At 40.0% G+C, this 26,671-nt stretch overlaps 1 protein-coding gene and 1 pseudogene across 4 annotated transcripts in view; one reads left to right on the forward strand and one right to left on the reverse strand.

Annotated features, from left to right (window-relative positions):
* The first annotated feature begins 1,904 nt into the window (after positions 1 to 1,904).
* Positions 1,905 to 26,671, forward strand: part of GXYLT2 (glucoside xylosyltransferase 2) — a 185,260-nt gene continuing 160,493 nt past the window's right edge. For 2 of the 4 annotated variants that reach the window (XM_045832471.1, XM_045832470.1), the window contains exon 1: positions 1,907 to 2,399. In XM_045832471.1, coding sequence (XP_045688427.1) covers positions 2,125 to 2,399 — 275 coding nt within the window. In that variant the 5' untranslated portion in view covers positions 1,907 to 2,124. Of the gene's footprint in view, positions 2,400 to 26,671 lie in introns of all 4 variants that reach the window. The other 2 variants (XM_045832469.1, XM_045832468.1) reach the window with 2 other exon arrangements.
* On the reverse strand, positions 24,681 to 25,415 carry LOC123814314 (annotated as a pseudogene).

A 26,671-nucleotide genomic window follows, 5' to 3' on the forward strand; every position in this document is an offset into this window, starting at 1 on the left:
AACACGTATTATTGCTTCAGATTTGTGACTGGGGATGCCCCAACATTGGTTGAGAAATTCTGAAACCTTGATCTGGTGATTGTGGCTGTTAAAGTGTCAGAAGAATTCATTCCTACACTTAGTTGTGAAGTTATTGCTCTATCTCAGATGTATATATGATAAGCTACATTTTATTGTGTTAACTACTACAGAGGTTTAATTGGGCACCTATAGCCAGGCAGTGTGCTAGTTTCTTTGAATGCATTATTTATTTAATGCCTGGTGAGGTTGTGGAGAAAAGGGAACCCTAGTATACTGTTGGTGGTAATGCAGACAGGTGCAGCCACTGTAGAAGACAGTATGGAATTTCCTCAGAAAACTAAAAATGGAACTGTCTTTTGACCTGGCAATTCCACTGCTGGGATTATACCCTAAGGAACCTGAAACACTAATTCAGTAGAACCTATGCATCCCAATGTTCATAGCAGCACAATTTACAGTAGCCAAGTGCTGGAAGCAACCTAGGTGCCCATCAGTAAATGAGTGGATCAAAAAATTGCGGTACATTTACACAATGGAATATCATGCAGAAGAAAGAACTCCTACCCTTTGGGACAGCATGGGTGGAACTGGAGAGCATTATGCTAAGTGAAGTAATCCAGGTGGTGAAAGACAAATACCATATGATCTCACCTATAAGTGGAACCTAATCAACAAAACAAGCAAGCAAAATATAACCAGACACATTGAAATAAAAAAAAACAAACTAATAGTAACCAGAGGGGAGGGGGGAGAGACATAACAGGGTAAAGAAGGGAAAGGGTCATCGAGGAACATTTATAAAGGACCCATGAACAAAGCCAAAAGGGATAGGATTAAGAGTGGGAGGTGGGAGTGGGTGGGGTGGGGGAAAGTGGTGGTGGGAAAATGGAGACAACTGTATTGAAGCAACAGTAAAAAAATGATTAAAAAACCCCACACAAATAAACAAATGAAAACTGTGGTACATTTACACAATGGAATACTACACAACAGAAGGAAAGAACTCCTACCCTTTTGGACAGCATGGATGGAACTGGAGATCATTATGCTAAGTAAAATAAACCAGGTGGTGAAAGACATACCATATGATCTCACCTATAAGTGGAACCTAATCAACAAAACAAACAAATGAGCAAAATAGAACCAGAGACTTGGAAATAAAGATCAAACTGACAATGACCAGAGGGGAGGGTGAAGGGGGATAAAGGGGAAAAGAAGGGGAAGAGGCAAACAAAGGAGCAAGAATTAGAGGACTAATGGACATGAACAATGTGAGGGTATTGACTGTGGGAGTGGGGGGGCAGGGTTGGGACGAGCAATGTGGAAAAATGTGGGACAACTGTAAATGAACAACAATAAATTTGAAAAAAATGTAATGCCTACAAAATGCAATATAGTAATTCCATTTTGCATGTATGGAAATTAAGGCTCAGGAAAATTGTGCAACTTGTTCAGCATCACCAAGCCAGTAAGCAGCAACGTCAGATTTCAAAACCAGACTTTGAAATTCATTTTATAGATTATTTAGGCTACATGGATCTAAATTTGCACTGGGCAAACAGGATAGAGATTTCGCTGTCTGACTGACTGTACGAATAGGTACAGGAGGGGTTGGATAGATGGATAAAACTAAACAGGGAAAATGCATGGAACAATTAGGGAATCAGATGGAAGAGTGGGTGGCAATGGTAGGGTAAGTGTACGGGAGTGATAAGGAAGTAAACAAGGGAAAGGAACGGGATGAGAGGGTGTGAATGAATGAGTGAATGAACGCAGAGTACTTGAGTGAGTAAATGAGGAAGTGAGAGGTTTTGAGGCTGTGCTACCTGCAACTGGACCTAGTGGAGCCTGGAGGATGGGCAGACGAGCAGCTACTCCACACAGTACGGTAAGCTCGGGCCGCTCCTCCTTCAGCCCAGCTCGAGCCTCCTCCTCTCCCACCGCCTCCTCCAACGTCGCCCGCGTCCTGGGCCGAAACCTCAGTTCTGGACGGGCGGGCGGAGGAGGCGGTCGTTAGGCTCTGCTGCCTCGGGCCTCTGCCCAGAGCGCCACGATGCCTAGAGGGGCCGCGCTGGCCGGGGGCTGCCACTGCCAGGCCGCACCATGAAGCTCCGCAGCAAGACTGCTGTGCTGCTTCTGCTCTCACTGTCAGCGCTGCTGCTCATGCTGCTGACCCTGCGCACTAGCCGTAGGAAACCCTCAGCGCCTCCTGTGCCTCTGGAGTCTGCCCTACAGCATCCCCAGCCTCCGGCCCCTGCGTTCATCCTTAGTGAAGGCACCTTCACCCGAGAGGGGCAAAGCGCTCAAAGGCGCCGGCCGCAGCATCCGCGCCCCCGAGCCCGCAGCCGGGACGCAGCGAGCCTGGAAAAGTTGGCGAGGTGAGTCGTGGCATCCCAGAGTCCCGCCTGGGAAACCGTGTCTCACCCACTCCACCCGTGCCAAGTCCTAGGGAGGCTTTGGGCTGGAGGGACAGAGTCCAAGATCACCCAAGAGCTGCTCATTTCTATTTCTTAACCTGCTAGAAATGAAGAACCACCTTCGTGGACGCTTGAGGGCTAGTGCTGATAATCACGTACTACATTTTCCAAAGAAGTGTCAGGGGAAGTGGTTTGTATATTACATATTTTCTTTAACTGTCGAGGCAAGGCTTATTTTTGCATTCTTGTAAACATGTGCCCGTTGTTTAATTTTTTAAGAGCCATCATGATACAAGAATGTTTTATTTAATTCTCATGTTGCACTGGAGAATTTTTACCAGACTCGTAGATCTAATTTAGTTGAAAAAGTTATATGTTTACCCAAAACTGGCTGCCTGTAGTTGAGCCTGGAATCACTTTGTGCTTAGAAGAAATAAGCACTCTACCTAAGTTTATTAAAAGTTTTCTCCTTGAAACGAATGATGCGTGGCCGGAAAGGATACAGTGGGGGTTTCCTTCTGCCTCGTTCTAGTTAAGACTCAAGTCAGAGTCCTACAGAGAAAACATCTTAACCTTTGACAATATGTTTAATATTCTCTTTCTCTGAGTCTAAGGAAAGCTTAACATGCCACAGTTTTTCATCAGAGAGCATTATCTTTGGTTTTAGGGTTGCTGGCTTGGACCCAGGTTAGGGATTGCCTTTATTTCCTTTGTTATGGAGAGCTTTGTAACGACCCCTTGTCTTGTAGCCTCAGTGTTTACTCTTCCCTTTCCAAGCTGTAGATGTTTCTAATTGCCTTTGCAGGGTCAGTGTTTGCTGGGCTCCTTAATTACTTGAAATGAGTTAAAGAATTCTTTTTTGACTATAATTACAAAATATGTTCTGGTGCTTTTACTGTAACTAAGAGAAAAGAAATGAAATCTCAAGAAGTAGCTTTATCAGCTTTTCTGCCTCAATAACTGTACAGATGGGTGCTGACAAATTTGGGAGCAAAAAACCCCCAGTGATCTATAGAAGCATTTTTAAGGATTTAAAACCACTTGCAACCCCTTATGAATGTGTATGCTTTTTTAAAAAGGATATTTCTGTTAGGAGTTTAGTAGGGTTTTTCCTTTCTGTATACTAAAATTTCTTATAATGGATTACAGTTCAACTACAAGTTTACTATGATTTGTAATTGATGGGACAACCTGTAAGATAATAACTGACACCGTTTAACATGGCTAACCAGTCACAGTGCTAAGAACAGTACATAAAAATAGTCATTGTTAACAGTTTATGTATATTAACTACATCTCTGCCATAATCCTATGATAGTGGTTCTCAAAGTGTGTCCTTGGACACCATCTGCCAAAGTGAAATGTTGCCAGTTCCATTTCCGGTCAGGACACATGCCCAGGTTGCAGTTCAGTCCTCAGGTGGGGAGCCTAGTAGAGGCAACCCATCCATATTTCTCTCTTACATCAATGTCTCCCTCCCTTCCCCTCTCTCTAAAAATAAAGCCCCAAAGTCTTTAAACAACAAGTGTGACCTTTAATGAGCAGCACCAGTGTCACCTAGGGCATTCTTAGAAAGGTAGATTTTTTGGCATTATCCTGGACCCACTATATCAGAACCATGGGAGTGAGGTCAGTAATCTGTGTCTTAGCAAGCCCTCCCATTGTTTCTAATGCACAATAAAGTTTGAGAGTGGGCTCTGTGAAGTAAGCACTATTATTGCCATCTTACAAGTGAGGAAAGTAACACACAAAGTTTAGCGTTTTGTCCAAGGTTCATAGACAACATGTGGTAGATAAAGACCCAGCAGTAGCCGGGGCCCAAGGTGAGCTCTTACATGATATGCTGATGCCATGCACTAGTTTTGCCTGTATTTTATTATTTTTCTGAGCTTTTTCTAAAGAAACAGCATAGATTTTTGCAACTGTCTCATTCTTTAAGGTATTGGGAATGTTGGAACAGTATTTTCTTGTCTCTATCTGAAGAAACTGGCTCTGACTAGGAAGAGATAATGAACAGAATCTAAATGGATAATTTAGGGAAGGACTATTTCCATAAGCAGCAGTAACCCTGGAAGCCGTTTTTCTTTTGAACCTATCTCTTAGGTTATCATGAAAATTGTGGCCAACATCAAAGGAATAAAGAACAGAATTTAAAAAGGGAAGAGTGAAAAATAAAAGAGTTACAGGAAGTCTCAAGCTCAAATGCATAAACATAAAAGTCTAGTGCCCTCTGGAGAAGTTGACATTTTCTGGGATTTATTAATGTTTCTTTTACTACCTAGACAAAAATGGATACAGAAGATTCTGAAGCAGTAAAGGAGCAGGAAAGATCTCTGTATAGACTCCTTTATTGCATTCCTAATCCTGCCTGGGTTAAATTTTTGTGGTTTAGGAGGAATTTTATTTTAGGGAGGGAAAAGAAAGCCTCATGTTTTCAGTAAATGAATGCTTTAATCTCTTTACATGGCTAGAATCCAGAAGAGATGAAGGCTACAGGGGTCTCATTTCTCAGGCCTGGGGGAGTCTTTAGCAGAAATTTGGAGTTGGATGTGACACAGTTTACCACCTGCTGACTAACCAACCATGGACAAGACTGCTTTGCCTCCCCCAGGGTAATGCTGTCAGTGAAGATTTGCCACATCAGCACAGGAAACAGCACTTTTCTTCCACATCTTGTTTTAATTTTGGAGAATTTTCCAGGGACTTGTCTAAGTTAGCAGGCAGACCCTACAATTTTGTAATTAGTCATCTGTATGCAGTCTATCCTGTGGTGGCCTTTCCTCTCTATAAATATAAAGCCAGGAGGTAAGATCTAATCTTTTAGGTCAAGGCTGAGATCTGAAAGCAATTCTAGTGTATGAGAGAAATGAAATCTTTCTATTTGGGTTTATTGATGACTTATACCTGGCTGATTTCCAGAAAGAATTTGCGATGACTTACAGCAGGGGTGTTAAACTCATTTTCACCAAGGGCCACATCAACCTCGTGGTTGCCTTCAAAGGGTGAAATAATTTTAGGACTGTACAAATGTAACTACTCATTAACTGTTAAGTTGAAATTACATTTGGCCCTTTGAAGGGCAGCCACGAGGCTGATGTGGCTCCTGGTGAAAATGAGTTTGACACCCTTGACATACAGTAAAAAACACATATACAATAATGCCATTAAATATTTATAAAAAATGAAAAGATATAAAGAGGGGGGAAATAAATACTTTTTGTGAAAAACTAAGGCCACTATTATTTTGAGGATTAAGTGTTCAATTTAGTTCTAAGCTTCCTGGTAGCCATGTCAAAAAGGTAAGCATAGTGGGCTGCCTCATTGTCACTGAAAGATAAAAGGAAAAGTTAATCAAGAGAGATGATTTATTTTTCATGAACCAAATTTTAAAAGGAGAATTTAACTTGGGAATAAACTTTAAACTTTAGAGCTCTATCTAAAACTCCTGCTTCTGCAAACTCCTCTTTGAGCCTACACACAGGAAAGGAAGTTTTACTGTAACTGCCAAGGCCTGCCATGTAAAAAAAAATGTAGCATCTGGAGTCCAGAGAAATGGGTTCTAGTCCCAAGACATTTCATCTTACTTTGTTCTTCTGTAAAATGAGTGAATTGATCCAAAGTTTTCTCAGATCTCTTCCAGCTCTGACATTTGATGATTCTGTGATGATGTCAAGTATAGCTGCAAAATATTCCAACAAAGACTGTTGTTCAGCCCTTTGTGCATCTCTTGCAAAATCACTGTTTGTCATTTGTTGCCTCAGGTCTAGAACTTTGATTGATTATTCAACCTGAACCCTTTTCTGCACTTTTATTCTTTTTCTTCTGTGTTGGACTGGATAGTGCTATGTCCTCTTAAAATATGGCTCTAAGGGAGACTTAGGCTACCTATTTGCTCTGTGGTGCTCCTGTGCCATTTTATTCTATCATTCAGCAAATGTTTATTGCACATATATTCTGGGCCAAGCACTCATTCTATAATAGTCAGTGAAGTTGCTTCCTTCCCAGAATTTTTGTGGGAGGAGGGAAGGAGGGAAGACAGAAACATATTATACTCGGCAGCCTCCCCAGCTACTCCAATGAAAGGAAGCATACATACTTGCTCATCAGGAGACACCATCTCCTGCAGTTCCATTTGGTATCTAAGTCTTCTCAAGGTTCTAGCCTGAATACAGGTTTCACTAAAGAGGGATAATGTTATATAGCAAAGTGCTAAGTTTGTGGCCATCCCATAATTTGCTGATAGGACCAGAGTACATGAAAGTTCTCTAGCTCTTGGAAAGCAGCTTTGATATTATGTCCTATAAGTGTTGATTCTATTCAGATTAATTTTTGCTGATTAGCCCATAAGTTCCTCCCACCCCCTGCAACTTTCAACCTCTACACATACTCAAACAGTAAGCCCTAATTGGTTCTATCTCAAAATATATTCCCACTTTCATAATTTCTACCACTTCCACGGTACCACCAGTCTTCTAAACACATCATTTCACTTCTGGATGTTTGTAGTAGCCTACTATCTGGTTTGCATGTTTTCACTGTAGTGTCCTCTACAGTCCATTTTACATGCCGCTGCTAGAATAATCTTAAATATGTAGAGCACATTGAGTAGCACTTTCCTGGTTAAAGGCCTAGCAGGGGTGTCCAGCCTGCGGCCCACAAGCTGCATGTGGCTCAGGATGGCTATGAATGCAGCCCAACACAAAATTGTAAATTTACTTAAAATATTATGAGTTTTTTTTGTATTTATGTGTCACAATGTATTTAACGTGCAGCCCAAGACAACACTTCTTCCAGCGTGGCCCAGAGACACAAAAAGTTTGGGTACACCTGCTATAGTGACAGACCCCATCACATTGACAATAAAATTCTATTTCTTAGTGTAGACTTAAAGCTTTTGTCTAATCTCAACCCTATTTAGTCTCTGACATTCTCTCCAACCACTCCCCACTTCACTCATTCCAGTTCAGCTACACTGGACTTAGATACACTGAGGTCATTCCTACCTCAGTACTTTTTGTTCCCTGTGCTGGAATGTACCTTGCTCACATCTTTGTATCACTAGCTTCCTCTTCAGATTTGTGCTTTTGGGTAATCTCCTCAGAGGGGTCTTCTCAGCTGCCTTAGAGAAACAGAATCTTCCCTACTATTTTCTACCCCCTTACCCTGTTTAGTATGTATTTTTATAATACTTTAATACTCATTATTATATGAATATTGTATTTTATTTGCTTCTCCCTCCTCCTCTGTGTACATTTCATGTACTGCTAACACCTAGAACAGAGATGATCTCATAGTATAAATATTTGTTGAATGAACTAATGAATAAAGCATCTACCTTGTGCCAGCACTATGCTGACATTTCACTTATATGATTAACTTACATGTTATTTAACAATATTCTAAAAAATCTCACACCTTTTAGGAGAATAGTGAGGATCTTTAATAGTGACACTATTAAAAGAGAGGGAATTTTTCCTTTTAATAGATTTTAATTTTTAGAACAGCTTAAGAATTATAAAAAAGTTGAGAAAGCAATACAAAGGGGTTTTCCTATACCCTGCACCAATTTTCCTGTGTTATTAAAACCTTCACTAATATGATACATTTGGTGCAGTTAATTAACAAATATAATATATTACTATTAATGTGAGCTTCTGGCCAAGATGGAGGCATAGAGAGCCACACTGTGCCTCCTTGAACAACCAAGATAGAGACAACAACAATTTAGAAACAAAATAACAACCGAAACTGACAGAAAATTGATCTGAATGGAAGTCGGATAACCAAGAAAATAGACACATTTATCCAGACTGGTAGGAGGGGTAGAGTTGGGCAGCCTGGCTCCGGTTACGGGGCGGAGAGCAGAGAGTGTTGGGACTGGGCGTGTGGGCATGCAAGGGATCTGGGGCATGCATGACCGCAGTGGGTGGACCCTGAATGTACAAGCAGCAGCTGGCAGACCCGGCTGAGGGGTGACAACAAGCAGACCCAGGGAGGCGGCAATTGTGAAGCAAGGTACTGCGCGCAACCCAGGATCACAGCACTGGGAAATAGAGCCTTAGGGCACTGATTGAGGACACCTGTGGGGATTGAGGAGCAGGGAGGGACTCCCAGCCTCTCAGGAGAGGTCGTTGGGGGGTCCTACAGTGTGCACAAGCCCACCCACATGGGAATTGGCACCAGAGGGGTCCAGTTTGCTCGGGGGAGGCAGCAGAAGGGATTGAGATCCCACGAAGAATGGATCAAGTGCCAATGTTCCCTCTCAGAGCCCGCCCCCACATACAATGTCAGAACCCAGCAACTGGGGTGCCCCTCCCTGGTGAACACCTAAGGCTCTGCCCCTCATACATAACAGGTGTGACCAGACCAAAGGAAAAGAAAAAAAAAAAGATGGCTCAAACAGAAGTGAAAGCCCCAGAGCCAGTTTTTTTAAGCGACCGAGAGATAGCCAACCTATCAGATGCACAGTTCAAAGCACTGGTGATCAGGATGCTCACAGAATTGGTTAATTTTGGTCGCAAATTAGATGAACAAACGAAGGCTAAAATAAGTGAAATGAAGAAAAATGTACAGGGAACCAATAGTGATGGAATGAAAGCTGGGTCTCACATCAATGGAGTGGACCAGAAGGAAGAAAAAAACAAACAACCAGAAAAGAATGAAGAAATAAGAATTCAAAAAAATGAGGGGAGGCTTAGGAACCTCCAGGACATCTTTAAATGTTCCAACATCTGAATTATAGGTGTACCAGAAGAAGAGGAAGAGCAACAAGTGGAAAAGTTATTTGAACAAATAATAAAGGAGAACTTCTCTAATCTAGCAAAGAAAATAAACTTCCAGGAAGTCCCAGAAGCTCAGAGAGTCCCAAAGAAGTTGGACCCAAGAAGGAACACACCAAGGCACATCATAATTACATTAGTCAAGGTAAAAATGAAGGAGCGAATCCTAGGAGCAGCAACAGACAAGGAGACAGTTACCTACAAAGGAGTTCCCATCAGACTGTCAGCTGATTTCTCAAAGGAGACCCTGTAGGCAAGAAGGGGCTGGAAAGAAGTATTCCAAGTCATGAAAGACAAGGACCTACATCCAAGATTGCTCTATCCAGCAAAGCTTTCATTTACAATGGAAGGGCAGATAAAGTGCTTTTCAGATAAGGTCAAGTTAAAGGAGCTCATCATCACCAAGCCCTTATTATATGAAATGTTAAAGGGACTTATCTAAGTAAAAGAAGATTAAAAACATGTATAGTAAAACAACAGCAAACTCACAATTATTAACAACCACAGCAAAAACAAAAAGAAACTTAGCAAACAACTAGAACAGGAACAGAAGCACAGAAATGGAGATGACATGGAGGGTTAGCAACAGGGGAGTGGGAGGAGGAGAGAGGGGGAAAAGGTATGGAGAATAAGTAGCATAGAAGGTAGGTAGAAAATAGGGGGAGGGCAAGAATAGTATGGGAAATGTAGAAGCTAAAGAACTTATGACCCATGGACATGAACTAAAGGGGGGGAATGTGGGTGGCAGAGGATGTGCAGGTGGAGGGGAATGAAGGGGGGAAATGGGACAACTGTAATAGCATAATCAATAAAATATATTTAATATATGTATATTACTACTAATGTTAATTTATTCAGATTTCTTTAGTTTTTACCTAATGTTGCTCTGTGCTATGACCCCAACCAGGATACCACATTATATTTATTGTAGTTGTATTGTTTCCTTAGATTCCTCTTGGCTGTAGGTATTCCTCAAAGTTTCCTTGTTTTTCATAACCTTGAGAGTTTTGAAGTGCATTTGTCAGATATTTTTTAGGAATTCTACCACTGGACTGTGTTAGGTATTTTGTTCATGATAATACTGGGGTTATGAATTATTGGGGTGCCATTTTCATCACATCATATAAAGTGTTTATACTGTCAACATGATTTATAACTGTTCATATTGACCTTAGTTACCTACCTGAGATAGTGTCAGAATTCTCTACTATGAAGTTACTCTTCCCCACCCCACCACTTCATATCATACACTTTGGAAGGCAGTCACTGTGCACAGCCCACACATGAGGAATAGAGAGTTACGCTCTCTTCCTTGAGAACAGAGTATCTGTATAAATTATGTGAAATTCTTCTGTATGAGAGATTTGATTCTTCTCCCTCATTTATTTTTTTCAGTCTTATATTGGTATGAACCTACAAATACTTATTTTATACTTTGAATGACAATCTAATGTGACTTTATTTTGTTGCTGAAATTGTTTCAGTTTTGGCCATTAGGAGCTCTTTCAGTTGGTATCTGTGTTCCTTTTACATTCCCTCAAAAGTGTGTTTTTGGGTTTTGTTTTATTTTTGTTTTTTGAACACTTTCTTACTATATGGCTACAGGATGCTCCAGGCCCATCTTGGATATTTTTTGCCACAGTCCTAGAATCAGACATTTCTTCAAGGAATCTTGATTACTCTTGTTGAAAATGGTATTAAAAACCAAGATCTGGGCACTCAGCATGCTTGTTGCTGTTTATCTGTACTTTTCACTTGTAGTTCTTCACAAGTGATAAAGCAAAACATATATGTTTATACTAACCTGTATAGGTATATGTATTTATAAATATTTATGTATGTAACCATTTCTAGTTATGTTAAGCTAAACATGGGTTCATGCCAATGTATCCAACTCTATTACTTACATGGATCATTCCAGCTTCCTTCACTTGCTTATCTCTCATCTAATTTGCTTTGGTTTGTTGAAATGCCTGTAGCACAGAGGAAGGACTAGGAAGGAGTAGAGGGGTGAGATAAGAGCAGCTAATTGACTTAAACCAAGCAAGGTCCACCCCTTGAGTTAGGGATGAGGCCAAGGCCACCCAAGGTCAGAGACAATACAAGGGCAAACTGTTTCTAGTGGCTCAGACTATAAAGAACAAAACTCAGAAATTGCCAACCATGTTTCTGCCATATGGAGAAAGCTGATCTGCATCAAAAGTACATGCACCCAGGGTGATGTGGAGAAATAAGAAACAATTCTGAGTGATTGGAGTGAGGGACAGGTCCTAAGTTCCCAAAGCCATCTTCTTCCCTTTGCTGGCTGTAGAGTTTCATTTCTTTCCTGGATTTGGCTAATTGAGTTTTGTCACTCACCACCAGAGTCCTGACTAATTTGAATATGTAGCACCTGCTTTTAGCACCTTCATTAAATTCAGTGAATAATAGCCTTATTGACATTTATTCCCATACAAACTCACAGGTGAGATTCTTTGAAAGAAAATTTGAAAGCAGATTTATTTTCCTTGGAAATGCTTCTCTTCATGTTATAATTCACTGTAAGAAAATGAGAGAGAGTCCCAGTCAAGATGACAGAGTAAGTAAATGCTGTGCTGACCACATCAAAATTATGACCACATTATAGAACAATCAACCTGGAGAGCCATCTCAAGACCAGATGAACAGAAGTCATATAATCAGCAACATAAAGAAGGCACATCAACTGGTAGGAGGGATAGAGGAATGAAATAAGCTGGCCCATACCCACATGTGGCAGTTGAGAACCTGCCTGTATATCTCAGCTACAGAGTTACCCCCTGAGGAGTGAGGCATCTCAATCCCTTACAGAGTACCCCAGCTCAGGATACAAGAGCCAGAAAGAGGAGCCCCACAACATCTGTCTATGGAAATCAGTGGGGATTCTGTTGTCTGGGTTAAATGGGAAGCTACTAGGAACCCAGGCATCCTCTTAAAGGGCTTGTGTACAGACTTATTTTTTCACAGGCATTCACCCTGGGTTCCAGCAGAGGGACAGTGGCTTGGGAGGCACCAGAGACAAAGGAGAGACAAGATGTGTGGTTTCAAGGTGAGGGCTGGAGGGACAGCCACCATTGTAATTATGTTGAGTCTTACTTCCACACAGCTGCTGGAAGTTAGGCAGTTGCTAACTTCCCTGAGTATTTTTTTACAGTATATTTTATTGATCATGCTGTTACAGTTGTCCCATTTTTTTCTTTCCTTTATTTCCCTGTGCCCTGCACTCCCCCTTCCACCAGCATTCCCCTTCCTTAGTTCATGCCCATGGGTCATTCATACAAGTTCTTTGGCTCTTCCGTTTCCTATACTATTCTTAGCCTCCTCCTGTCTATTTTGTACCTACCATTTATTCTTATTCCCTGTACCTTTTCCCCTATTCTATCCCCTCCCCCTACCTGCTGATAACCCTATATGTGATCTTCATTTCTGTGATTCTGTTCCTATTCTACTTATTTCCTTAGTTTTTGCTTTTCATTTTAAGTTCAGTTGTTGATAGTTGTGGGCTGTAATTTTATTGTTCATGTTTTTTTAATTTTATTTTATTATTAGCCCTGGCTGGCGTAGCTCAGTGGATTGAGCTCGGGCTGTGAACCAAAGCATCGCAGGTTCGATTACCAGTCAGGGCAGGTGCCTGGGTTGCAGGCCACGGCCCCCAGCAACCGCACATTGATGTTTCTCTCGGTCTCTCTTTCTCCCTTCCTTCCCTCTCTAAAAATAAATAAATGAAATCTTTAAAAAATTTTTTTAAATTTTAATTTTATTTTTAATGTATTTTATTGTTCAGTTGCAGTTGTCTGCATTTACCTCCCACAACTCCCCCCAACCCCAGCCAAACATATCACTCTCCCTTGCTTCCACCCCCACTTGGTTTTGTCCATGTGTCCTTTATAGTTGTTCCTGAAAACTTTCCCCCCATTATCCACTCCTACTTCTGCACTGATTTCTATCAGATTGTTCTTTTTTCCTAAGATTTTATTTATTTATTTTTTAGAGAGGGAAGGGAGGGAGAAAGAGAGAGAGAGAAAAACATCAATGTGCAGTTGCTGGGGGTAATGGCCTGCAACCCAGGCATGTACCCTGACTGGGAATCGAACCTGTGACATTTTGGTTCGCAGCCTGCGCTCAATCCACTGAGCTACACCAGCCAGGGCTCCTATCAGATGGTTCTTAATTTCAATGTCTTTAGTTATATTTTGCATAGAATTCCACTGTGTAAATGTACCAAAGGTTTTTTTTATTGTTGTTTAAGTACAGTTTTCTGCCTTTTACCCCCACCACAGCCCAACACCCCAGCCCTCCCCATCTCCCTCCTGTTTCTACCCACCCACATTATTGTCCATGTGTTCCTGCAAACCCTTCACCCTTTCCCCCTGAAATTCCCTCCCCTCTCCCCTCTGGTCACTGTTAGCCTGTTCTCAATTTCAGTGCCTTTGGTTCTGTTTTGCTTGCTTGTTTGTTTTGTTGATTAGGTTCCTGTTAAAGGTGAGATCATATGGTATTTGTTTTTCACCACCTGACTTATTTCACTTAGCATAATGCTTTCCAGTTCCATCCACGCTGTTGCAAAAGGTAGGATCTACTTCTTTCTTTCTGCAGCATAGTTTTCCATTGTGTAAATGTACCGTAGTTTTTTGATCCATTCATTTACTGATGGACACTTGGGTTGCTTCCAACACTTGGCTATTGGAAATTGTGCTGTTTTGAACATTGGGGTGCATAGGTTCTTTTGGATTGGTGTTTGAGATTTCTTAGGACATCATCTTAGCAGTGGAATTGCCAAGTCAAAAGGCAGTTCCATTTTTAGTTTCCTGAGGAAATTCCATACTGTTTTTCCATAGTGGTTGTACCAGCCTGCAATCTCACCAACAGTGTTATAGGGTCCCTTTTTCTCCACAACCTCTCCAACACTTGTTGTTTGTTGCTTTGTTTATAATGGCCATTCTCAATGGTGTGAACTCATATCTCATTGTGGTTTTCATTTGCGTCTCTCTGATAGCTAGTGATATTGAGCATCTTTTCATGTGTCTCTGGATCCTCTGTATGTCCTCCTTGGAGAAGTGTCTGTTCAAGTCCTTTGCTCATTTTTTAATTGGGTTGCTTGTCTTCTTAGAGTGGAGTCATGTGAGTGGTTTATATATTTTGGAGATTAAACCCTTGCCTGAGATTCCATTGGCAAATATGTTTTCCCATATGGTTGGTTCTCTTTTGATTTTAATACTGTTTTCATTAGCCATGGAGAAGCTTTTTATTTTGATGAGATCCCATTTGTTTATTCTTTCATTTATGTCCCTTGCTCTAGGAGACATATCAGTGAAGATGTTGCTGCATGGAATGTCTGAGATTTTCCTGCCAATATTTTTCTTTAGGACTTTTATGGTGTCATGTCTTACATTTAAGTTTTTCATCCACCTTGAGTTTATTTTTGTGTATGGTGTAAGTTGGTGCTTGAGTTTCATTTTTTTGCATGTAGCTGTCCAGCTCTCCCAACACCATTTGCTGAAGGGGCTATTTTTACTCCATTTTATGCTTCTGCTCTCTTTGTCAAATATTAATTGACCATAGAGACTTGGGTTTATTTCTGGGCTGTCTGTTCTGTTCCATTTGTCTGTGTGTCTGTTCTTATGCCAATACCAGGCTATTTTGATTACAGTGGCCTTGTAGTACAGTTTGATATCAGGTGTTGTGATCCCTCCTGCTTTGTTCTTCTCTATCAAAATTACAGCACCTATTCAGGGTCATTTATGGTTCCATATAAATTTCTGAAATGTTTGTTCCATATCTGCGAAATATGTCATTGGTACTTCAATAGGGATTGTGTTGAATCTATAAATTGCTTTGGGTAGTATGGACATTTTGATGATGTTAATTCTTGCAATCCATGAGCATGCTACATGCTTGCATTTGTTGCATTTGTGTGTCTTCCTTAATTTATTTCCTCAGTGTTGTGTAGTTTTCTGAGTACATATCTTTTACCTCCTTGATTAGTTTTATTCCTAGGTACTTTATTTTTCTTGTTGCTATATCAAGTAGGATTTATTTTATGATTTTTATTTCTGATATTTCATTGCTAGTGTACAAAAATTCTTTGATTTCTGAATATTGACTTTGTATCCTACTATTTTGCCAAATTCACTTCTTAGGTTGAGTTGTTCTTTTGGTGGATTCTATAGGATTTTCTGCGTACACTATCATGTCAGCTGCAAACAGTAAGAGTTTTGCTTCCTCCTTTCCAATTTGGATGCCTTTTATTTCCTTTTGTTGTTGGATTGCTGCAGCTAGGACTTCCAATATTATGTTAAATAGGAGTGGTGAAAGTGGACATTCTTGTCTTGTTCCTGATCTTACTAGGAAAGCTCTAAGTTTGTTCCCATTGAGTATGATGTTGGCTGTAGGTCTCTCATATATGGCCTTCATTATGTTGAGGAATGCTTCCTCTATCCCCACTTTGCTAAGTGTTTTTTATCATCAATGAGTGCTGTACCTGATCAAATGCTTTTTCTCTATTGATATGATCATGTGATTTTTGCCTTTGCTTTTTTTATGTGATGTATTACATTTATTGATTTGTGAATATTGTGCCATCCTTGCGTACCTGGGATGAATCCCACTTGATCATAGTGTATGAGCTTTTTAATGTATTGCTGGATGTGGTTTGCCAATATTTTGTTGAGGATTTTAGCATTTATATTCATCAGTGATACTGGCCTGAAGTTTTCTTTCTTTGTTGTGTCTTCATCTGGTTTTGGGATTAGGATGATGTTGGCTTCATAAAAAGAGTTTGGGAGTCTTCCATCTTCTTGAATTTTTTTTAATAATATGTGAAATATGGGGATTAGCTCATTCTTAAATGCTTTGTAAAATTCTCCTGTGAAACCATGTGGTCTGGGGCTTTTGTGTGTTGGGAGTTTTTTTATTATTGCTTCAATTTCATCAGCTGTTATTGGTCTCTTCATGCTTTCTGCTTCTTCATTGAGTTTTGGAAGATTATATTTTTCTAGAAATTCGTCCATTTCACCTAGATTTTCAAGTTTCTTGGCATACAGTTCTTCATAGTAATTTCTTACAATCCTTTGTGTTTCTGTGGTATCAGTTGTAATCTCTCCTCTTTCACTTCGGATTGTGTTAATTTGGTCCTCCCTCTTTTTTCTTGATGAGTCTTGTCAATTTTGTTTATCAGTTCAAGGAAATAGCTGCTGGATTTATGGATCCTTATAATTTTGTGTTTAGTCTCTATGTCATTGAATTCTGCATTGGTTGTGGTTATGCCCCTCCTGCTACTTACTCTGGGCTGTCTTTGTTGTTGTTCCTCAGGTTCTTTTAAGTGTAAGTTTAGGTTATTTATTTGAAATGTTTTTCTTTTTTAGGTAGGCCTGTATTGCTATGAACTTCCCTGTCAGTACTGCATTTGCTCTGGCCCATAAGTTTTGGACTTGTGAGTTCATCTCTATTTGTTTCCAGAAACTTTTTGATTTCTTCTTTCATCTTATTGTTGACCCATTCATTGTTTAATAGCATGCTATTCAATCTGCATGGGTTTGAGTGTTTTTGAGCTTTTTCCTTGAGGTTGGTTTCTAGTTTAAGTCCCTTGTGGTCATTGAAAATGCTTGGTATAATTTCAATTTTCTTGATTTTTTTGAGGCTTGTTTTGTGTCCTATCATGTGTTCTATCTTTGAAAATGTTTCTTATAAATTTGAAAAGAATGTGTATTTTGCTTCTTTGAGATAACAGGCTCTCTATATATCAGTTAGGTCCATTTGATCTAGAACATTGTTTAATGCTGCAATATCTTTGTTGATATTTTGTTTGGAAGATCTATCCATTTTTGACAGCGGGTGTTAAAATCCCATACTATAATTGTGTTACTGTCAATATCTTTCTTTAAGTCTTCCAAGATTTTCTCTATATATTTGGGTGTTCCTATGTTGGGTATATATATATTTACAATATTTATGTCTTCTCGGTGAATTATTCCCTTGAATATTTTGAAGTGACCTTCTGGGTGTCTTTTTATGGCTCTTTTTCTGAAGTCTAGTTTGTCTTTTATAAGTATTGCTACCCTGGCTTTTTTCCCCTGTCCATTTGCTTGGAATGTTTGTTTTGAGCCCTTCACTTTCAGTCTGTGTAGGTCTTTTGTTCTGAGGTGGGTCTCTTGTAGGCAGCATGTGTGTGGGTCAGGATTTCTTATCCATTTAGCTACTCTATCTTTTGACTGGGGTATTTAATCAATTTACATTTAAGGTTATCATTGATAGGTCTTATTCATTGCCATTTTTGTACCTGTGTTCCTCTTTCTCTCACTCTTTTTCTTCCTGTTCTTAATGCAGACCCTTTAGCCTCTCTTGCAGAGCTGATTTGGAGGAGATATATTCTTTCTGGCTTTTTGTCTGGGAAGCTCCTTATTTGGCCTTCCATCTTAATTGAGAACCTTGCTGCATAGATTAGTTTTTGTTGCAGGCCATTGTTTTTCATTACTTGGAATATTCCTTGCCATTCCCTTCTGGCTTGGAGCACTTCCATTTACAAGTCAGCTGCTAATCCTTTTGAGGCTCCTTTGAATGTTACTTCCTGTTTCTACCTTGCTGCCATTAAGATTCGCTCTGTGTTTTGGAATTTTGCCATTTTAATTATTATGTGTCTTTAAGTGGGCCTCCTTGGGTTCCTCTTGATTGGGACTCTGTGTGTTGGGTTTACGTGACTTTTTCTCACACCAAATTAGGGAAATTTTCCATCGTTACTTTTCAAACCAGTTTTTTATCCCTTGGTCTTCTTCTCCTCGTATCCTTATTATACAGATATTATTATGTTTCATGTTGTCTTGCAGCTCCCTTACCACCTGTTCATTCTTTTTGAGTCTCTATTCCTTTTTATGTTCTTTTGGGGTGTTTTTTTCTACCTTGTCTTCCAGCTCACTGATCTGATCATCTTCATCCAGTCTGCTTTTGATTACTTCTACTGTGTGCTTCAATTCAGAAATTGTATTATTCATTTTTTTTCTGGCCCTTGTTAATAGTTTGTATTTCCTTTTTCATGTTGGTATAGTTTGAAGTGAGTTCATTATAGTTTCCCTGGAATTTTTGGTCATTCTCTGTGAGCTCATGGAGCTCCCTTGTAACCATTGCTTTGAACTCAGTATCTGATAGTTGACTTGCCTTTATTTCATTTAGCATTCTTTCTGAGGGTTCTTCTTTTCCTTTTATTTAGGGGTTGTTTCTTTGTCTTCCTATTGTTTGTGAGACTCTTCTTGTTAGCCTCTGCTTCTAAAATTGATCTGTTCTGACTCCCTGGGTTTATGGTTGAACTCCCTGGGTTTATGGTTGAACTTATGGTAGAAGGCCTGTGAGATACAGTAGTGCAGTCCTGATCTCCTGAAGTCACTGGTCTTGGGCTGACGTTTATGTTGGCTCCCTGTATGTCTTTGGGTTTTGATTGTTGTTGGGTATTGTTTGGTGGGTCCTTTCTTCCATTTTTTTTACTTTTTAAGGTCACTCCTTATACCATGTCTTATATTCTCTTGTGCTGGTGTTGACAGATCTTGTTGAAGCTGTTTCTTCTGTCCATCCCAGGTTTTTAGGTTTTGTTCTCACTATTGTTTAGTTGTTTGTTCTGGGTAATTTCTTGACCATCTAGTTGTATTTCCAGATTGGTCCTGGATTGAGGTTAGTGTGGCTACCACTCCCTCCTTTACCTTCTTTTGTTGTTATCTGTTGGTCATTCCTTTGTTGGTGAGTTCTCTCTTCAAGCAGGTATAGTGGTGTTCATAGCTCCCATCTACTTTCTTGTGTTCATTTGGAGGTGGAAGGCAAAATTGATTAAGACTGAAGGAGTGTGTTCTGTGGAATTTAAATTACCAATCCATTGAAAAGATATAGGAGATCATTTGGATATGTATAGTGTTAACTGTGATATTTCACCCAACTAGTCATTTTTTAGATAAAGTGGAAAAAAGATAGGACTCTTCTTGTGGGCGGAGGATTGTAAGTTGGATCTAGAAAGCAGTGAGCTTGTGGGAGGTCAGATTGTGAGGTAAATTGAAAGTAAATGATAGAAAATAGGTGTAATGTGCAAGAGAATAGAGTTAACCACAACTCTGTTTGGGGTTAGGGTAGGGGCCAGCCATAGTCCTGGAAGCAGAGGTAGACCCAGAGCTGAGGCTGTGGGGATACAGCCGGGGGGAGGTGGGGGCGGCAGCTGCGGGAGAATTCCCTAAAACAGCCATGGAGTCTCTTTTTTTTTTTCTTTGTTTTTGAAAAAATTCCTCCTGTTCAAGCCTGCTGCTCCAAACAAGCACCTGACCTCTCACACAGCCCATACTGTTAATATTTCTGACCTCTTATTTTTTTAGATAAGTTCCTTTAATGTTTCATATAATAAGGATTTCGTGATGATGAACTCTTTTAACTTGACCTTGTCTGGGAAGCACTTCATCTACCCTTTCATTCCAAATGACAGCTTTGCTAGGTAGAGTAATCTTGGATATAGGTCCTTGCCTTTCATGACTTTGAATACTTCTTTCCAGACCCTTCTTACCCATATGGTTTCTTTAGAGGAGTCAGCTGATAGTCTTATGGGAACTCCTTGGTAGGTAACTGTGTCCTTTTCTCTTGCTGCTTTTAAGATTCTCTCCTTATCCTTAATCTTGAGTAATGTAATTATGGTGTACCTTGGTGTGTGGTTCTTTGGCTCCAACTACTTTGGGACTCTGAGCTTCCTGGACTTTTTGGAAGTCTATTTCCTTTGCCAGATCAGGGAAGTTCTCCTTCATTATTTGTTCAAGTAAGTTATCAATTTCTTGCTGTTCCTCTTCTCCTTCTGGCACCTCTATGATTAGGATGTTGTAATATTTAATGTTGTCCTGGAGGTTCCTAAGCCTCTCCTCATTTTTCTGAATTCTTGTTTCTTCATTCTGTTTTGATTGAATTTCATTTCTTCCTTTTGCTCCAAAATATTTATTTGAGTCCCATTTTCCTTCCCTCCAGTGTTGGTCCCTATATATTTTTCTTTATTTCACTTTACATAACTTTTACTTTTTCTTCTATTTTGCGACCATACTGAACCATTTCTGTGACCATCCTGATTACAAGTGTTTTTGTTTTTTAAATATATTTTATTTATTATGCTATTACAGTTGTCCTACTTCCCCCCTTTATTCCCCTATGCCCTGTACTGTCCCCCTCCCACCAGCATTCCCCCACCTTAGTTCATGTTCATGGGTCATTCATACAAGTTCTTTGGCCTCTCCATTTCCCACACTATTTTTAATCTCCCCCTATATTGTACCTATCATTTATGGTTCTTATTCCCTGAACCTTTTCCTTCATTCTCCCCCTCCCTACCGATAATCCTCCATGTGATCTCCATTTCTGTGATTCTCTTCCTATTCTAGTTGTTTGCTTAGTTTCTTTTTTGTTTTTTTGAGGTTTGGTTGTTGATAGTTTTGAGTTTATTGTCATTTTACTGTTCTTAGTTTTTGATTTTCTTCTTTTCCTTACATAAGTCCCTTCAACATTTCATAAAATAAAGGCTTGGTGATGATGAACTCCTTTAGCTTGAACTTATCTGGGAAGCACTTTATCTACCCTGCCATTCTGAATGACAGCTTTGCTGGATCGAGTAATCTTGGATGTAGGTCCTTGCCTTTCATGACTTTGAATATTTCTTTCCAGCCCCTGCTTGCCTGTAAGGTTTCTTTTGAGAAATCAGCTGATATTCTTATGGGAACTCCTTGGTAGGTAACTGTCTCCTTTTCTCTTGCTGTTTTAAGATTCTCTCCTTATCCTTAATCATGGGTAATGTAATTATAATGTACCTTGATCTGTGCTTTCTTGGGTCCAAATTTTTTGGGACTCTCTGAGCTTTCTGGACTTCCTAGAAGTCTATTTCCTTTGCCAGATTAGGGAAGTTCTCCAATATGTTATCAAATAAGTTTCAATTTCTTGCTCTTCTTCTTCTCTTTCTGGCACTCCTATGATTAGGATGTTGGAACGTTTATAGTTGTCCTGGAAGTTCCTAATCCTCTCCTCATTTTTCTGAGTTCTTGTTTCTTCATTCTGTTCTGGTTGAATGTTTATTTCTTCCCTCTGTTCCAAATTGTTGATTTGAGTCCTGGTTTCCTTCTCATCATTGTTGGTTCCCTGTGCATTTTCCTTTATTCCACTTTTCATAGTCTTCACGTTTTCTTCTCTTTTGCAACCATACTCAACCAATTCTTTGAGCATCCTGATTACCAGAGTTTTGAACTCTGCCTGTGATGGGTTAGCTAACTTCTCATCACTTAGTTGTATTTTTTTCTTGAGCTTTGATCTGTTCTTTCATTTGGGCCATTTTTTCTTTGTCTTGGCATGTCTGTTACTTAGTAATGGGCATTAGGTTATTCGTCAGGACAGGGTAACCCATGCTGCTGTGTTGTGGTGCTGTATGTGGGGGAGGGGTCCAAGAGGGAACGATACTGCTTGCTTGAATCTCAGACAGCTTTCAGTCACTTCCTCTGCTACGCACAAGCAAATTGGACCCTTCTGGTGCTCATTCCTGGTAGGTTTGTCTATATCCTAGGGCCGCATGGGCCTCTCCAACGAACTCTCCTGTGAGGATGGCAGTTTCTCCTGCCGCTGCAGCACCCACAAGTTTTTTCTGTCAGAGCTTTGAGGCTTCATTTCCCCATTCTGGAACCCTGGATTGCAAAATCTGTCTTGCTCCTCACTTGTGCCTCCCAGTTTATCCACAGCAAATGTAGGATTTCCCGCTCGACCAGCCTCCACCTTGCTATGAGTCCTTTCCACTCCTATTTCCTGTTTCCACCCCTCCTACTGGTCTGGAGGAATGTTTCTTTTTTAACTACTTGGTTGCCAGGCTTTCAATCAGTTTGATTTTCTGGCAGTTCTCATTATTTTTTGTTTTTAAATTTGTTGTTCTTATTTTTGTTGTTGTGTGAGGGGGCACATTGTATCTATCTATGCCTCTGTCTCGGCCAGAAGTTTTGCTTTGATTACCAGTGTTTTGAATTCCATCTGATAAGTTGGCTATCTCTTCATTGCTTAGTTCTTTCCCTAGAGGTTTGATCTGTTCTATCATTGGGGCCATATTTCTTTGTCTTGGCACACCTTTTTTGTTGTAAGGGGTGGGGCTTTAGATATTTGTCAGGGCATGACAACCCACTTTGCTGTGTTGTGGCGCTGTATGTGGGAGAGGGATCCAAGAGGGAACAATGCCTCTTGATGGGCCCTTCTCCAGTTTTCAGTCTCTTTTCCCACTACCCACAAGCAAATTGGGCCCTTCTGGTGCTGATTCCTGGGTAGGTGCATTTGTGTACGTTCTAGGACCCTGTGGGTCTCTCCAATGAATTCTTCTGTGAGGCTGGGAGTTTCTCCCACTGCCACAAACCCCACAAGTTTTTACAGCCAGAGATTTTGAGGCTTTATAACACTGGAACCCTGGGTTGCAGTGTGTCTCACTCTCAAGTTGTTCCTCCCAGTTTATATGCATGCAAATGTGGGACCAGCAGATGCCGCCCTGCCTACCTAGTCTTCCAGCTGCTGCCTTGCCTCTTTGCCCTGTGTCATCTCTGCCCCACTGCCTGTGTCTGACCTTCCTACAAGTCTGGATGAATGTTTCTTCTTTAACTCCTTGGTTGTCAGATTTCCATACAGTTTGATTTTCTGTCAGTTCTGGTTATTTTTTGTTTTTAAATTTGTTGTTGTTCTTTTGTTTATGTGAGGAGACAAAGTGTATCTACCTATGCCTCCATCCTGGCCAGAAGTCCCATCCTTCCTGTGTTGAGCCTTCCCTGCAATGGTCAAATCTGAATTTGCATGTGCCTGGTGAACACTACAGGCTCCATCCTAGGGACTCTTTGAGATCCTAATCTAACTCAAGAACCACCTGAGGTTCTTCAAATGCCTGAGCCTTACAGGCAGCTAGCAGGCACTGACCAATTTTAGGGCTTCCTGTGCCTTTTACTAAGTGGCCCCAGGCCCAGGACTGGTGACAGTCAGCCTAGATGTGCAGTGTGGCCTCTGTGATATGCCTCCAGGATCAGCATAGGAAGCTACCGACTGCAGATTACTTTGTAGACACTATCAGGTAGCCCTGGGTTGGTCATAGGCAGTGACTCTCCTTAGGTTTCACTGGAGACCCTGCAAATAGGCTCCAGAACGTACACACACAGTGGATGGCTTCATATGATGACAAAGAACCATCCAATTAGCTCCAAAATCAGTACACCCAAAGGGTTGTCTTGGCAGGTGCCAGAGCCCACTGGGGCAAATCCTGCTCTGTGGAGTCAACCCCCACATAGTAGTTTGTATGCCATGGTTGGGGCCAGTTCAATCCCACCCATGGATATGTCTATAGCAATCAAGGCTCAACTATAACAGGAGGCCACCCACAGTCCACACAAGGTACACTTCTGGAGCACTCAGCCCAGGTCATCAGGGAGACTATGCCACTGGGATTCACAGCATACCCTGTGATAAGGCCATCCTGTTAAGACTAGGAGACATAGCAGATCTTGTTAATACATAAAAACAAACACTGAGAAGTAGCCCAAATGAGAATATGGAACAGGTCTATATGAAAGATGAGGAGAAAACTTCAGGAAAAGAACTAAATTAAATGAAGGCAAACAATCTAATGGAGCAGAATTTAAGCCACTGATTATAAGAATGCCCAAGGATCTTGGTGAGAACTTCAATAAAAAGTAAGCATAAAAAGGCCTTAGAAACCGTAAAAAAGAACCAGTGAAAAATGAAGAGCGCAATAACTGAAATGAAGAATGAAGGAATCAACAGCAGATTAGATTAAGTAGAGGATCAAATTAGCAATTTAGAAGACAAGGTAGCAGAAAACATCCAATAAAAACAGCAAAAAAGAAAAAAGAATTTTTAAAAATGAGGGTAGCTTTTGGGACCTCTGGGACATAAACAACATTTGCATCATAGGGTTACCAGGAAGGGAGGAGAGAAATCAATGAATTGTGAGCTTACTTCAAGAAATAATGACCGAAAACTTCCCTAACCTGCAAAGGAAAAGGACATGAAATTCCAAGAAGTGCAGAGAGTCCTAAACAAGGTGAACTTAAAGAGGCCCATACCAAGACACATCATAATTACAATGGCAAAGGGTAAACACAAAGAGAGAATCTTCAAAGCAGGAAGAGAAAAACAGTTACCTACAAAAGATCTCTTATGTTAATTACCTACACAAGACTGTCAGCTAATTTCTCAACAAGAATTTTTAGGCCAGAAAGGATCAGAACAAAATATTCAAAGTATTCAAAATATAAAATGCAAGGACCTACAACCAAGACTAGTCTACCCTGAAAGGATAGCATTTATTTATTTATTTTTCAGAGCTTGAGAGAATTTACTTAGAGCAGCTTTAGTGCATCAAAAGGGTGCTGAGCTTTTCTCCATCGCTGTCAGGTCACAGCTGGTGGTCCCTTTATTGGCACTACTTGGTAGGCCAGACTGCAATGACCACAATAGCCACAAGTAGCAATAAAATCACCATTAGCATCCTCCAAGATGCTGACTTTCTGTCTACCATATTCACATGCATGATTTCAGTGTGAAGTTTCTCATCTGTGTTCTCTACTAGGTTGGCAAAGTCATCAGTTATCTCATTTTGTTCATCCAGCTCATTCCCAATCTCTTACCCTATTTGCTTTTGGTGACTGATGATAGAAGACAGGGCATAAAGGCCTGAATCCTGTTCTTGGATGATTTTCTACTGCTGTTGCTGGATTTCATCAAGCCCCAAGCCTCTGATCTCCTCTGGCTCCTCAAAGAGCATAGGATTTAGGATATTTCCCTTAGCCACTGCTGTCCTCAGGCTGGACCTGATGATATCTGGTTTTGTGCCCTCACTCTTAAAGGATACCAGAAGAAGTCTCTCTCAAGTGACAAGATAATCCAATAGCTTCTGTCTTTGGCCCCCTTCAAGCTGGGTTATCTGATGTTTTGACACAGCTCTTAGCAATAAGTCCTTCAAAAGGGTGATCTTTTCCTTCAGATTCTGCAACAAAGCTCTGATTGTCATGGTAAGCTTGGCTGTATTTTCACCATTTCTTTCATACTGGTTTTGTTGTTGAATTTTGTCAGCAATTTCTTGTGCAGTTTGGCAAGTGGAATTGTATGTGGAGAACCAGGCACCTGGAGCTGTAGTGCGGTCTCCTAGGAATAGCATTTAATATTGAAGTAGAATTAAAGAGCTTCCCAGACAAGAAAAAGCTAAAGGAGTTCATCACCAACAAATTGAAAAGAAATGTTAAAGGGACCTCTTTCCGAAGAACAGGGGAAAAGAAATATAAATATGAATAATTAAATGACAGTATGTTATCTCAATATTCATTTTAAATATAAATGAATTAAATGATTCAATCAAAAGACAGAGCAGTGGTGAATGAATAAGAAGACAAAACCTATACATACACTGTCTATAAGAGACAGATCAATAAAGTCACAGACTCTGAAAGTAAAGGGCAGAACAAGATACTTCATGAAAATGGAAGTAAAAAGCTGGGATAGCAATATTTATATCAGACACAAAAGACTTCAAAACAAAGGTTATAATAAAAGACAAAGAAAGGTATTACATAATTAAAAAAGGATTTATTCTACAACATGACATGACCCTTATAAACATTTATGCACCCAAAATAGGACCACCTAAATACATAAAGCAAGTATTGATGGACAAAATAGAGAGATTGACAGCAATAGTCATAGTAGGAGATTTTAACACCCCATTGACATCAATGGATATATCTTCTAGATAAAAAATCAACAAGGAAACAGTTGCCTTAAATGACACACTAGACCAGATGGATTTAATTGATATTTTGAGAGCATTTCAACCAAAGCAGTAAAATATACATTATTTTTAAGTGCACATGGAACACTTTCTAGGATAAGCCACATTAGGACACAGAACAAGTCTCAATAAATTTAAGAAGATTGGAATTATGTTAAGCATTATCTCCAGCCACAATGGTATGAGATGAGAAATTAATTACAACAAAGAAACTAAAAAAATACACAAACACATGTAGGCTAAATTACATGTTACTAAACAAAGTATGGGTTAGCAATAAGATCAAAGAAGAAATCAAGTTACGTTGAGACAAATAAAAATAAACAAAAAACAACTCAAAATGTAGAGGACACAGTGAACAGTCAAAACAGGTCTAAGAGGGAAATTCATAGCAATATAGTCCTACATTAAGAAGCAAGAAAAACCTTAAATAAACAATCTAACGTTACACCTAAAAGAACTAGAAAAATAACAACAAACAAAGGCCAAAGTGAGTAGAAGGAAGGAAATAATAAAAATCAGAGCATAAATAAACACAATAGAGTCTAATAAAAACAATACAGGAGATCAGTAAAACCAAGAGCTTATTCCTCAAGAAGATAAACCTTTAACCAGATTCATCAGTAAAA

Source organism: Phyllostomus hastatus, unplaced genomic scaffold (genome assembly GCF_019186645.2).
Source record: "Phyllostomus hastatus isolate PE091 unplaced genomic scaffold, TTU_PhHast_1.1 phas_contig_16, whole genome shotgun sequence".
Lineage (NCBI taxonomy): Eukaryota > Metazoa > Chordata > Mammalia > Chiroptera > Phyllostomidae > Phyllostomus > Phyllostomus hastatus.